At 36.3% G+C, this 13,820-nt stretch overlaps 2 protein-coding genes across 3 annotated transcripts in view; both read right to left on the bottom strand.

The window, feature by feature from the left end:
* Positions 1 to 965, bottom strand: part of LOC132171127 (uncharacterized) — an 8,510-nt gene extending 7,545 nt beyond the window's left edge. Inside the window, exon 1 of one of the 2 annotated variants that reach the window (XM_059582358.1) lies at positions 508 to 965. In XM_059582358.1, coding sequence (XP_059438341.1) covers positions 508 to 734 — 227 coding nt within the window. In that variant the 5' untranslated portion in view covers positions 735 to 965. The remainder of the gene's footprint in view (positions 1 to 507) is intronic. The other variant, XM_059582359.1, reaches the window with a different exon arrangement.
* A 1,007-nt stretch (positions 966 to 1,972) lies between these two features.
* On the bottom strand, positions 1,973 to 9,739 carry LOC132168744 (zinc finger CCCH domain-containing protein 44). The gene is made up of 10 exons (XM_059579776.1): positions 9,114 to 9,739; positions 8,807 to 8,886; positions 8,286 to 8,470; positions 7,040 to 7,961; positions 6,806 to 6,933; positions 5,853 to 5,912; positions 5,717 to 5,767; positions 5,444 to 5,514; positions 4,642 to 4,796; positions 1,973 to 4,523 (listed from the first exon to the last, which is right to left on the bottom strand). The coding sequence occupies exons 1-10, from the start codon at positions 9,431 to 9,433 to the stop codon at positions 2,107 to 2,109; spliced, it is 4,389 nt and encodes a 1,462-aa protein (XP_059435759.1). The 5' UTR covers positions 9,434 to 9,739; the 3' UTR covers positions 1,973 to 2,106.
* Between the last annotated feature and the right edge of the window lie 4,081 nt (positions 9,740 to 13,820).

Raw genomic sequence — 13,820 nt, 5'->3', positions numbered from 1 at the left:
TCTATATATATTCGATAATTTACGTGTCCTCCAAGTGAAATTGTTGTTTGCAGATTAAGATCTTCTAAAATCCTTAAAGTATTCTACCATGTAATTTCCTCAAATCTCAACCATTGTTTTCAAATTAAATGGTTTAGATTTTTCCATACAGAATTAATTATACGAAAAATGAAGGGGTAAGTAAATGCTGATACGTTTAATTTGAAAACAATGTTTGAGGCATGAGAAAATCTACTTGGTGAAATATCCTAATAATTCTAATTCTTGTGGATTTTCCATAAACACGAGATTTAACACAACCATTAAATTGCATTCCAAACTTGACTTCATTAAATCCTTTTTTTCTCGCCAAATCGACGCCAACTGAAATCCACTTCCAATTCTCATCATAATTAGTTTGCCTTTCATGCTAAACGACAATATGAACCGTCAAGCATGAACAGGATCAAAGTGAAACGACGAAACGCAAACGAAATTGAAGATGAAATAAAATCCATTGAAACTCACTCGAATACGGGTCGGAGCAGGCCCGATTTCTGGTGGACCCAAAGCTCGGGGTCCTCGGAGACCGAGTCGCTACCGCTGCTACTACTGGTTCGCTCATCGGCCGGCTCTTCGGCCACGGACAGGCCCAGCGGATGAGTCCGGTGGATCTGTGCCTGTTGAAGAGCGAAACCGAACAAAGCTCCCGCTGCGTAGCTCTGCGTCGGCGTCAGAAACGACGTCGCGACCATGGCTCAGAATTGGATGACGACGACGTTGAGCATTTGCGTGAATTCACCAATGGTAATGAATTGCAGTTATTCGGGCAGTGAAATTTGTTGCTTCGGAGATTGGAAATTCGATTGCAAAGAGAGTGGTAAGGTCTTTGATTTGGTATGAAAGCTGCAAATGAAATCCTTTTTGAAACGTTCTTCGTTTTGGAAGCTCCGGAGCCACTAGCCAGCTGCATTTTGGTTCCCTGAACGACGCCGTTTCGGCATGTCAGAATCTTGAAATGACACGTGCTTCGGTACTTTTATAGAGGAATACAAGGAAAATAAAATAAGAAAAGGAATTACTTGTCTCGCTCTTCATTAGATTCCACGTGTATGAGGGGAAAGGATCTTTCTTTTCTTTCTATTGAGGTTTGTCATTTGTCAACATGCGGATCCCTTTGGGTGGAATGAAAACTGAAAAGGCAAGGGTGGCCCCCGAAGGGGAAACTGTTGTTCGTTAATATTTTTATTTTGGGAAGAGAAAATTTTAAGGAAATTATACTTATTTTTCATAAACTTTCATCTCAATTGTAAATGTTTTCTAACTATTTTCCCTTTCAATTGACCTTAAACTATTTTCGTCTTTCAAATTAACCCTTGCCATTTGCTTTTTTGTTAAGTCAAATAAAAAATGTGCAAAAATGATGATTAGACCCCTGCTTTGGATTTTTATTTTATTTATTTTTATAAAAGGAAGTAGGAACTTATCACTGCCCAGACGGCCGTGGATCTATATGGGAGGAGACCCAGATATTTTTATTTTGAATTTAAGAACATTTTAATGTTTTTACTCATCGTACTTGGAAATATAATGAATATTTCACGCATTTGCCTTTCAAATAAACAAAAAAAAAAAATTAACGGTTAGAGTTGAGTGAGGGACAATTGAAATTGAGGTGATAATTAGAATAACAATAGTTCCCTCAAAATTTTAACAAATGAAGCCTTTGTACCCTATCACCGTTAAGAATTGACTTAGTGGTGGTAAGAGGCTTATGCCATAGGATTTGGTGAAGGAAAGACATAAATTAGTCTCCCATAGACATGATGCTAAAAAATCCGATGTCTATTAATCTCTATGTATCAAATGAGCTTTGTATTAGGAAAGCAACGTGGCAGGCAAATGGGCTCTGCCCCAGTAGATTGTCCACAGGCTTCCTGATACCATATATGAGTCATATGACATTGCAAGTTGCAACTACGGCCCTGTGAGATATTCAAAAAATAAATGTTTATGCCGCTTGACTGATACTTTTACAGGTTAAATTACAATATCAGTTAAGGAACAGGCTTCCTTATAAGAATAATGATTACAGAATTAAATGTGCCTAATTGCAAAAACCCAGAATTACGGGTGCAAATAACCACACGACGCCCCCTTCTTGCAATAGCCGCTTTCATAAAATTTACAAACTCGCTGACCTTTGGGAGGAGGCCTAAAAGAACCTCCATTTCCACCCACATATAAGGACTGCCTGTTCCACACACTCCCCCTACCACCCCAACCATAACCTGAATCCCTGCCCTGAAAACCCCTATCTCTAGGACTAGAAGATCTGTCGCCGCCGTATCTCGATTGGGTTCCCCAAAACCCTGGATTCCCCGCAGAAGCGCCTACATTCATGCTTACTCTGTCCTGTGCTGTTGCCTGTTGACCAGTTCCCCACCCAACATTCATACTTCTTTGATCTAATCCTCCCCAACCCATGTTTGCACTTCCCTGCACTACTGCTTCATAGCTGGTGGCTGTACTTTCTGATCCCACTCTCCAAGTTGCATCTGGAGCAGCAACGTCCCAACTTGCTGTAGATAGTGGTGTAGGTTGGATGTCAGAACCAGCTTCCCATTGGTTGACCGAAATATCACTGGGCTTTGCATCTCCCTCCACTTCAATACTTGTCGGAGAATGCCCAGTGGACCTCTTTTGAGGACCAAGAACATCAGCCTGACATACAACACCATGTGGTTCCTCAGTCACTGTGGATTGGGAGGGTACTTGTAAATCGCCAGTGGAACTTAAAGCATCACCTTTTCCCGGATCAAATACGGGGCTAAACCCATCTAGAGGACTGATACAATCATTTTTAGAATCCTCCTTCATAATTGAGGTAGGGGAAGGCAAGCCATTAAGAGACTCCATTGCTTCAACTTCAGCCAACAGATCTGAAACCGATTCATCACCTAAAGAGCAGAACTCAGTGGGTTCAGTACCAATTGCCGGCCAACTAGATGCGTTAGATGCAGGATTGGGTGGTGAAGAATGTGTCAGTTGTTCACTTATTGAAGTTGGGGTAGCAGCATGATCATTCACCATTTCAGCTGGTTTCATGGAAGGTGCAGAGACAAGACTGGAGTCCCATTCCTCAACAGAATGTTTGGCTGGAGTAGGGGAGTACCTACCCCATTCACCAGCTGCTTCAGGAATTTGTGCCCCACCACCCACTAAACTAGAAGCAGTGCTCCAGCTAGGACCTGCATCCTGAACAGGAACACTTGGAGAAGCGGCTTTATTGTTTTCAGCAGCCAGAACTTTTAAATCTTCATTGCTTGGCTGTGGAGTGGTGGAACTGGGAAGATCTGGAAAATCAATTTCCTGATTTTGCTCTGTTGTTTCAAGTGACTTGACTACAGAAATAAATTCAGAATTGGAAGCCCAGCCATTTGATGTTACGGGTGGAGGTCTCGAGCTCTGTCCAGAAGATTGGCCTGAATGGCCCTCACTGTCAGATTGGTTCTCGTAAACCTGTTCATTTTTGGTTTGACCATCAGCAGTGCTGTTTGAATTGCATTTTCCATTCTCTTGACCAGAGCAACTTTCACCCCCATGACCTTCCCTCGCTTGATGTGACACAGTTCCATAGGACTTCTCAGAAATTGAAGGTGGGGTTAGTGAACTATTGCACACTTGGGGCTGGTCTGGCAAAGAACTATTACCCTTAGATGAGTCCCAGCCAGGTTGAGAAACGCCATTCATTGTCTCATTGGAATTGGCAGCATCTGCAGGTTTAATCCAAGTAGAAGAATGAGGGCCACATCCATTGCTCTTCAAAAGTTCATCATTACCATTACCATGGACACTTGAGTCATCCTGCTTCAGCTTTGAGCTCTCCTCAACTTCTTTATTATCTCTACTCCCACTCCACCCACCATCGTGGCTATTATCTCTATCTGAGGCAACTCCAACTCCCTGAGACAGTAACTTATTGCTCTCCGGCAAAGGTGAAGTTTCATGATATCCTCCACTTAATGCATCAGTCAAAAGTACAGAGTCATCTTGCTTTTCATTTATACTCCATACTCTCAGATTGGAAGGGAAGTGCCCACTTGTACTCCATTTACGCAGCTGCAACATAGAAAATGGTCCTTGAATTCTTCCAGTTGGGTCCAGATAGTGCCACATTTTTTCAGTCTCAAAATCGTTAGCAGATTGGTCTGCCCCTGTAGAAATAACCGATTGCGAAATTTCTGATGCAGCCCCGGAAAACAATTCAGATCTCACCACTGCTTGACCATTCCAACTAATGGCCAATGAACCAGAAGTCGTGACCTGGTTTGCTGGTGTATTCCAACTATTTACGACAGATGCTTGTCTTTCTTGATTCCAAGAGGATGTCATACCAACATTTCTCCTTTGCTCACAAGGTGGCGTTACTTTTTTCAGTATCCTGTTTCCAATATCATCCAAGGCATCACCTCCTTTTCGTGCAGAGATGGGCTTCCTCCCCTTTCTACCAGAGACAGAAAGTTTTGATCTCACTTTACCATCTGCATGCACACCAACGCCATCACCACCAAATAAACATTTCAAATTAAAACTTTCAAGATAAAAAGTAATTACAACATATGTTTCATGAATTCATGTCCATAAATCAAAAGTAGGGACCTTGTTTCCTCCCATCTAATTCTCCTGCATTGTCCCCAGACTCATAATTTGGATCCATTCTAGGATCAGTGTGTACTTCCGGAATCTCGTACAGTCTGCGCTGATGTTCATCAGGTGAGTTCAAAAGCTGTAACTTCTCCACGCATTCTTTTAACGTGCAACATGGTAAAGGAATACTTGTAAATTTGTGCCAATTTTCTTAGCAACATGACAATTATCAGGTACAGAAAATGCTAGCAATCAAAGGTTACAAGCTAGTTTTATTGCAGTGTGATAAAATAAAAATAAAAAAAGACTCTAGCTCTATTCAATGCCAAGATGGAATGTACAAGGCCGATATGCTCTATTTTCTAAATAGTATGGGGCAATCAATGAACAATGCTTTAAAACATGTATTACCAACATAAAGATGTTGAGATGGATGAGTCAGGAAAGTAAAACAATGAACCCTCTAAAATATTGAAAATAAGGTCATTCATCAATCTTGCCAACATGTGCTTCTTTTGAGTTGTCAATAATGTAGTCAGCAATCCATCTAAAACATCCTCATACCATCTACACTTAATCTATAGCGCAGAGGAAATGTGTACAGGAGTCTTTTTCCTCGAGTAAATTTGCATATATATATATATATATATATATATATATATATAGAGAGAGAGAGAGAGAGAGATATTTGGCCTAACTATTGTCAAGAAAAATCCAAGCAAGGCATTTTATCCCCAGCACAAAGACTTAAATTTGCATAGAAAAAAACAAAAATATCAGACAGAATGGAACAATCTGAAACAACAAAGGATATTCCTTCTTATGTCCCTTTTCACTAGCTCGATCACGTAGATGACTAAGTCGCAAAATCTCTGCGTCCAGCCCCTGGATTATAAAATGAGAGCACGCATAACAGAAATTCAGCAACAAGTTTTTAAGTTAAAAACAGTTATAAGCCACAACATTGCATAACAGAGAACACTATAACAGACTAAAAGCATATTAAATATTTAGTCTCATAAATAAATAAATAATCATGCCTAGAATGCTGGCTCATTTCCAAAGGATCAAAAGAAAAGGAACTTACATAATTTACTCTCAGTGCTTGAAGTGTAATTGCTTTTGCCTGAATCTCACCCTACAACAAGGCACAAATTTCCTTCACAAAAGGCACACAAATTCCTAGGGTGAAACATAGAAGGGAACATAACACAAAGACCTACCACAGTCAACTGTTTGATGAGCCCAGATTGTATACTCAGGCGTAAACGTGTGCATTCATCCTGAAAACATAATTTAAACGTCACGACCAGAAGCAACCCAGTAAATTTCATTTAGGAGGCAACAAAGTACTACACAAAACCAGATAGTCTCTTGCTCACCTAATAAATTCCAGATGACAATTCTAGCTTGTTGAAGTTGTGCATGTTTCATCCATCCATAATTCAAATTAAACACAAACAGCATAAACAATGCACATGCAATTTTCAGGCCAGTCATTCATGGGGAAGGTAAAGATTCAACAAGCATTCCTGCAATGGCTTGCTTATGTTTAAACAATTTGGATATCAACTAGGATATAGTGAATGCATGCATCCCAATCACATGCGAGTATGGGATTATCTGCCTGACAGAGACTAAAGTCTCTGCGGCTTGGGTTCAGTCCCAAGACTTGCTTAATACAAGGTGGTTTTGTTTGTTTGAATTCAGGTAACTGAGAAGTCAATTGTGTCTGTCTGTGTACAGATGCATGCATGCAATGATACATGTTCGTATATATGTATATTGTCTCATGTGAACAGCAATGCATTTAATCTCAATATAACAAAGGCATTAATCAAGAGTACAAAATCACTTTGAGAAAATGTACACAATGGGAGGACATTGTTATAGTAGTAGACAAAATTCTTGCTTTTAGTTAAAATACAATGCTCACATAGATCACAACAACTACAGCATGCACTAACAGCTACTTATATCTGAGTAATTAACACAAATGAGAAAACAATCATCATAGTTGCAAGTGATAAAAATCTTTCTGTCCTATTATAATAAGATTACCCTCAAAAAGGTAAAAACTTTATTTCCTACAAACTCTAGGAGAGAGAGAGAGAGAGAGAGAGAGAGCAGAGACCAGGAAAGAAAGAAGGATACATAGGGCAGTATGTTTAATCACCTCAGAGAACTCCTGATTTGAAATTTCATCAATTGATATGACATCCTTCTTGTCTAAATTTAAGATTTCAAGCATCACATCAGTAGTTCTTTCTCCAATTTTATATGGTTCAGCCACCTTGCTTGTACCTATACACAAGATCATGAACAATTTTACAATTTTGCATAACATGTTTCTTACGGTGTACATCATCTAACACATCACTTGGAGGATCGGTATTATAGAAATCAGTACCTACAACTTGTACAAGCCTGTACATCTCTTGCTTTTGATCATTATTGGGAATTCTTATTCGAACAATTGAGCCAACAACTTTGTCATGAAATTTGTCAGCATCATCCATAAGACTCTCCATCAAATTACGCCGTAAGTATATTAAGTTAATGTTGTGAACATCAATAGCTGCAAATGCATCTAAATTAGTCTGTGATCCCCTGTCATCAGCTTTTTTGCGTGTTTTACGCCTCTTATCACTACCCAGCAGAAGTTGGTTATCATAGTTCCCATCGGCCTCCACCATGCTAGCAACAACATTGACAACTCCAGCCTTAAAAATATCATCTGCTGACGCACTTTCTTTTACAAGAAAATGAGATTCAAGAAGCTTTAGCATTTCAAAGTGACCAACACGCCCTTTCCCAAATAGATTTATGAGCCTCGAATCACAAATAATTTGGCTTTTCCGATCAGGATCGCGGAGATTATTTATCTTTATATACTCTAGCACAAGAGCCTGGACATCAAACTGAGATAGCATAGATGTATCACCATTTTTTATATGTGCAACAAACTCCAAGAGTTCCTTTGATGCCCATTTTGTGCTTTCAAGTGGATATGAACTGTTGTCACTACCTGATCTCTCCATAGCTATAGAGTCCTGATTATAAAGAGCAGGCTGCTTTTTAGTCTTCCTTCTTTTGGAATTATTCGTTTCCAGGTCTGCACAAGAATTGTCCAAACTAGAACCTTTATAATCATTACCATCATAATGTTCAGCTGACGATTCCCCCTTACAAGCTATAGTATCAACTCCTTTCCATGGATTTTTAGCTCGAGTTAACTCATCTGAAGTTAAAGATAGTTTCCCCTTCAGAAATACCCAATACATCTTAAAGAGATACTCCCAGCTACTTTTGTCATCAAAATCCACTTGAGCCTGCAAAACATAGTAAAATTACTCCATATAAATGACATCATTGACCGGCAAACAAACTACTAACTAAACAACATAAACATGTCTCCTGAACACCAACATCATATCTGAAAACCACTTCATACTCCACAAATCGCATAATATGAAAAACTAAGCTTAAACAATAAAGAAAGAAAGTAAATTGTGTACCAATGGGGAAACAATAAAGGAAAAGAGAGATGGAGAGAGAGTATAGGAGATGTAATTTAGCATACCAATTCCTATTTTCTTTTTTTCTTTTTTTGTAGGGAAGGGGGCAATCAACAATGATCTAAATAAATAGCATACCGCTTCCTTATCGCCTTGTAAACTCTCAATGAGCATCACAGTTCTCATGCACGTCCCACAGAATCCATTGTTTCCTCTTACACTCAAATAATCAGCATCCTTAATACAGCCCTTGCACAAAGAATACGTACAAGTATAGCACATATAATGTGCAGCCTTCTCGCAACTGCTGCAAATATGCCAACCTGAAATGCATGAATACAATAAAGAGCTTAAATCATACAATCTAAAGCTCAGAACTCAAATTCGATTAAAAAAAATGATAACTTGATCCAAAGTAGCAACAAACGCTGAATCATCCAAAAAAGAAACGAAGTCTGAAGATACATACTTATACATAATAATAGTAACGAAGACGTTTTTTTTTTTGTCACTACTAACACTACTGCCACGAAATTCTTATACAGGAGCATAAGATAACATTATTCTATCAGATGTTTTCTATATGCCTACAGGAGAACACAGCAGCTTCATTTGTATACAGATAGATTTAGAAGAGGTTTATACGCTATAGGACATACCGCAATTCCACTTAGCCCTTGATTTAAAGAACGACTCGTCTCGCTTAATGCAGGAGGGATGATATGCTTTAGGGCAGCCCCTAACAAGTAATAAGACCACAAAAAGTAAATAAAGTTACTAACTTTGGGAAAAGGAAACGGAGAATCAACTAAATTTAGCATACAAAGCAACCTAAGCCAGTACTTAAACCCTAACCCTCTCTTCCAAACATGAGTAACTGTCTTACATTTCTGAAGCCCCAAGCTTTCTAAGCAACCAAACGGAGCAAAACAGGAAAAAGAAGAAAACTGAAATCCTCGCACTCACCGGCGATCACAGAGCACGAGGCTCCCGCCATCGAAGCATATGAAGCAAACGTCCTCCTCGTCCTTCTTCTTCCTAGCCGGCGGCGTCGTTTTGGGCGCCTTCGTCTGACCCTTGGGCGGCCGACCGCGCTTCCTCTTCTCCGCCGCCGTCTTCGCCTCTTCTCCCGGCGCCACGCCAGCCTCCGGAGCTCCGACGAGCAGCGAATCGTCCATATCCCTAATCGCCTGGCATTGATCGACGCCTAAGAGGTCCACGCCTTGCTGCGACGACGCTCCGTCTTGAAGACAGGGCCTGTAGTGGCCCGAAGCCTGCTGGTCCATGCCAAATTGGAGCGTATCGAACTCGGTCAAGGCGGAAATCGAGGTGGCCTAGGAAAACCCTAGGTTTTGGAGCGGTTCAGGCGTGGTGGTTTGGGTAGGGGGCACATGGAAATTGACTGGGCAGAGATGTGACAGGAGGACATTGTATTTTGTTTATTAAATGGAGAAAATGGGGTTTGAGAAGGTAAGAGAGAAGAAAGGATACTGAAAGACGGTCGCTTGGGATTGGCCGAAACGGGTTTTGGGGCGGGTGCGTTGCTTTCTTCTTTCTCACCTTTTCTTGAGAGGCCCCAAACGCGGCTCCTGTGAGTCCTCTAATTTCCCCAATCTCGAGCACCACGTGGTTAGTGGGTACCGAGAAAAGGCGCTCCCCTCCCTGGGGACCACACTCAACGCTGAAAACATGATCAAAAACATTTACTACCGACTACTTTCTTTTTTAATTCTCATTTTATTCTTTTGTTCCCCCCCACTCTTTCCTTAATAAATATATGTAATTTCCATTATTATCTCTAAAAAGATACTTCACTTCTCTTGAAATGAAAACGATATGAAAATATTCACAAAATAATAAAATCTTAATACAACAATTTTACAATGCAGGAAACAAAGAGAGTGAGGTGTTTTTATAATTTTTGATAAAAGCTATTTTTTTAATAAACAATCACATGAATAAGCCTCTTGAGACAGTCAAAGCACTTAAAATTATTATTGTGAGAGTGGTCACGGAGCTACTTCTCCCATCTGTGTACTATACTTCTTATATGAATTTAATTGCGTGTGGAAATTTTGACGTAGCGGCTCTTCTCTATTAGAGAGTGGAAAAGACAGAGTTGACATTGTGTCCATATTACAAATAAATAAATAAACAAGGAGTCAGGAGTGGCGTGTTATGGGCCTTTTTATAATTGAATTGAATATTAATATTTTACCCCCAAGAACGCAACAGGGAGAAAACGGGGATTAAAAAAGTTCCATGGCTGCAAGAAGAGAAGTACATTGAATTAGTCTAAAGATTTGGTCATTGTTTGTTTTGATAGAGTAGGGCGCGTCAGAATTTGGTTGGATTCTCAACGTGATGGGTTTGGCCACGCAGGGTGGACTAAGAATTACGACTCTTTTGTGCCAGATGGATGATTACGATAGGTAGGTATTTTTGCATTATTGCTTTGAATCTACGAGTGCTTCTCTTGGGTGGGGGTAACCTTTAGCTTTAGGCAATAGGTTGGTCTCAAATACCAATATAACATATAAATGTTTTGCTAGTCATAAGCCTCTCGATAACTACGTTGATTGCCATGTTTATCAAAAGAATAATGCTACGAATATTACTATTTTTATGTGCTACTTTTAAATTCATGTGACTCTACTCACAAAAATAAAGTAAATTCATGTGGGAGTGAAAAAAATTTTAAAGTGGGAGTGAAAAAAAATAATAATAATAATTTATTAAGTTTCATATTACTAAAAATTAAGTTGAATTTTAGTGGACCCCAACCCAAAAGAGTGGTCATGCCCCTAATTGTCTCAATATTTCACGTTTATTACGTAGTCATTAAATTATTAAATTTAATTGTGATTTTTTTTTTGTTACATGTCCACACAAGAGAGGGAGGAGGAATTCGAATTAGTGACATCGACACAACATTGACTGCCACATTAATTTATAAAGAGTGTAGTAAAAGTTGTAGTACCTCAAACATGCATTTATTTGCACTACCATCATGCTCTTCTTCTTAACAGTAACTGTCAAAATAGTTTTCAAAATTATATAAAAATTGGCTCCCTTTGTTCATATTTTTTGGCAGGGTACTTTTTTTAAACAAAAAATAAATAAAAATTATCATGTAGCATAAAAAGTAAAAGTAGTTTTGAATAATTTATAAGTATTTTGTGTTTTAAGTTATTTGTTAATAATTTTATTTTGAAAAAATAAAAAAGCAAATGGTTAAACAAACAAAACCAACGGATGAACATGAAAATTGATTAATAGTACTATGAAACATTGATATATACATGTCATTCATGTAATGCTAAAAATCATATCTTCATTTATTGTTAACCATTGAATCATAAAGAATAAATCATTGATGGATACTGTTATATATGATAGGAGTTTGCTTTTTAGCATCTATCTTAACATTATCAAGAGAAATTAGAGCACAACCATGTCAAGTTGTCAACCTAGTGGGATTGGCTATGACAAATAGGACAACTCTATTGTGAGAGATATTTTGATGATGATGATATTAATAATATTAATCTATTTGTTATTTATTATTTTATTTTTTTTCTAAAAAACAAAAAACATTAACGATTAACTCAAATACAAGACACTATATAAAAATAAAAATAAAAACACAAAAATAGTTTTCACAAATTTTTTATTTTTTATTTTTTTTAAAAAAAGAATTTGAAAAACACAAAAATAACTTAAAATAAGAATTCATATGGAGAATTTGAAAAATGACTCGAACGGATTGTAGTTGGGTGGCCACGACGTAGTGTCGTTAGCTGCCATTATAATGTAAAGTGTAGTAGTAGTGTCTCATGTGCTTAAAGCATCTTCAGCAATAATTTTTATTTTACTACTCAAAATACAATTGTTTTTAATTTCATTTTAGCTACTAGTTTTTCACTACACGCTCCAATAAGAACATCTATTTTAACTATCTACTATAATTAAATATTATTTTATTAGTTTTTTATCATTTCATTGTTTTTTTCCATAAAAAGAGATAAAGCGAAAATGAAAGAGAAAATATTAAAATATATATATAAAGAATGATAAAATATAATAAAATATTACTTACAAGTTGCTACAATAACTTATAAATATGAAAGTTCACTGTATCAGTAGTAGGTAAATCTTATATTTTATAGTATCTGTTTGAGCAAGAAAAGTTAATAAAATAACTAAATTTAACTAAAAAGTTAGTTTAGAAACACTGCTGACGATGCTCTTACAAATGTAAAATAACAATTTTTTTTTTTTTTTTTTTTTTTTAAAAAGCAGGTGAAACATTTGTAACAGAGATTTTTTTTTTTAATGGAAATATGATGATTTTTAACTGAGATTATATATGTATGTATTAATAATGGTGATGACATTATCTATGAAAAAAAAAATGAAATAAATTAATGGTGATGACATTATGACTAGATATATACTTGATGGCAATTCTTTTGTTTTTTTTTTTTTTTTAACAAAATTTGGTGGATAAGGATCACTTTGACAAACAATTGGTTAAAGTTAAAACGTTTATAAACTCTAGTAAATGACCATGCTCATTTAAGACTTTTAGTAGTTGAAGCTTTAAAGTGATGATAGTTATGGAAAATGATAATTTTCAGTTCAAATGAACTGGAGAATATTTCGTTAATTATAGTGGAGGGGTATATATTTCTCATATTTTATACAATATCAACAATTTTTTCTTCCTCTTATTTTTTATTTTTAAAATAAAAATATTAAGGGGAAAGTCCACATATCCCCTCAATCTACCACTCAATTGACAATGTCTCCCAAAACTTTCAATTGTGACAATGTCCCCCCCAAACTACCAAAACATTGTCAATGCCCTCCCAAATGAAGAAACCACCCTTAGTAAAATAAAAACAGAAAATACTAATCCTTCTAAAAAAAACCTAAAATTGAAAAATAAAAAATAAAAAAAAAATCCAAAGGTTGGCCAAATTTTTTTTAAAAAATAATAATAATTTTTATAAGAAAATTTTTATTTTTTATTTTTTCATAAAAATTGAAAATTTTCGTTTTTATTTTTAAAATAAAAATTTCAGTTTTAAAAATAAAAAATAAAAAATTTCGTTTTAATTTTTTTTTTAAAAAAAATTGTTTCTTTTAAATAAAAATTCATTTAAAAAATTAAAAATTTTAGTTTATAATTTTTTTTTGAATTTATATGGATATTTTTGTTTTATTGAGAAATATATAGGAGTATTTTTATATTTTTATTAGCTTTGGGGGGAGGGGGGGGAAGAACATTGACAATATTTTGATAGTTTGAGGATATTGTTAATTGAGTAGTGGTTTGAGGGAGGTATCTAAACTTTACCCAAATATTAATAAACAATAAAAGTACAAAATACTCATATAATAATTATAATTATTTTTGTCAATATGTCACATTAATATATTTTTTCATACAAAAATAAAAACACCATACAAAAAATGTTAATAAACAGAACCAGTATTATACTTATTCTCTCACAATTTACACTCAATTAGCAATCACTTCCAAACGATAAGAAGTAACAAATTTTCAAAGTTGTCCTATTGATATGAATGAACGAATTGAAGATTTGTTTTTTTTTTTTTAAAAAAAAAAGATGAATAATATGTGACTTTATTCATAAAAAAAGAATA

Source organism: Corylus avellana, chromosome ca2, assembly GCF_901000735.1.
Source record: "Corylus avellana chromosome ca2, CavTom2PMs-1.0".
Lineage (NCBI taxonomy): Eukaryota > Viridiplantae > Streptophyta > Magnoliopsida > Fagales > Betulaceae > Corylus > Corylus avellana.
This window is presented reverse-complemented; position numbering and strand designations above follow the sequence as displayed.

Bases quoted from the DNA above. Each gene is read 5' to 3' on its own strand.
- LOC132168744 (XM_059579776.1), bottom strand. From the start codon at position 9,433: ATGGACCAGCAGGCTTCGGGCCACTACAGGCCCTGTCTTCAAGACGGA. The intron at 8,887-9,113 runs GTGAGTGCGAGG...ATTACTTGTTAG, and splicing joins CTCGTGCTCTGTGATCGCCG to GGGCTGCCCTAAAGCATATC. The intron at 7,962-8,285 runs GTATGCTATTTA...TATGTTTTGCAG, and splicing joins TACAAGGCGATAAGGAAGCG to GCTCAAGTGGATTTTGATGA.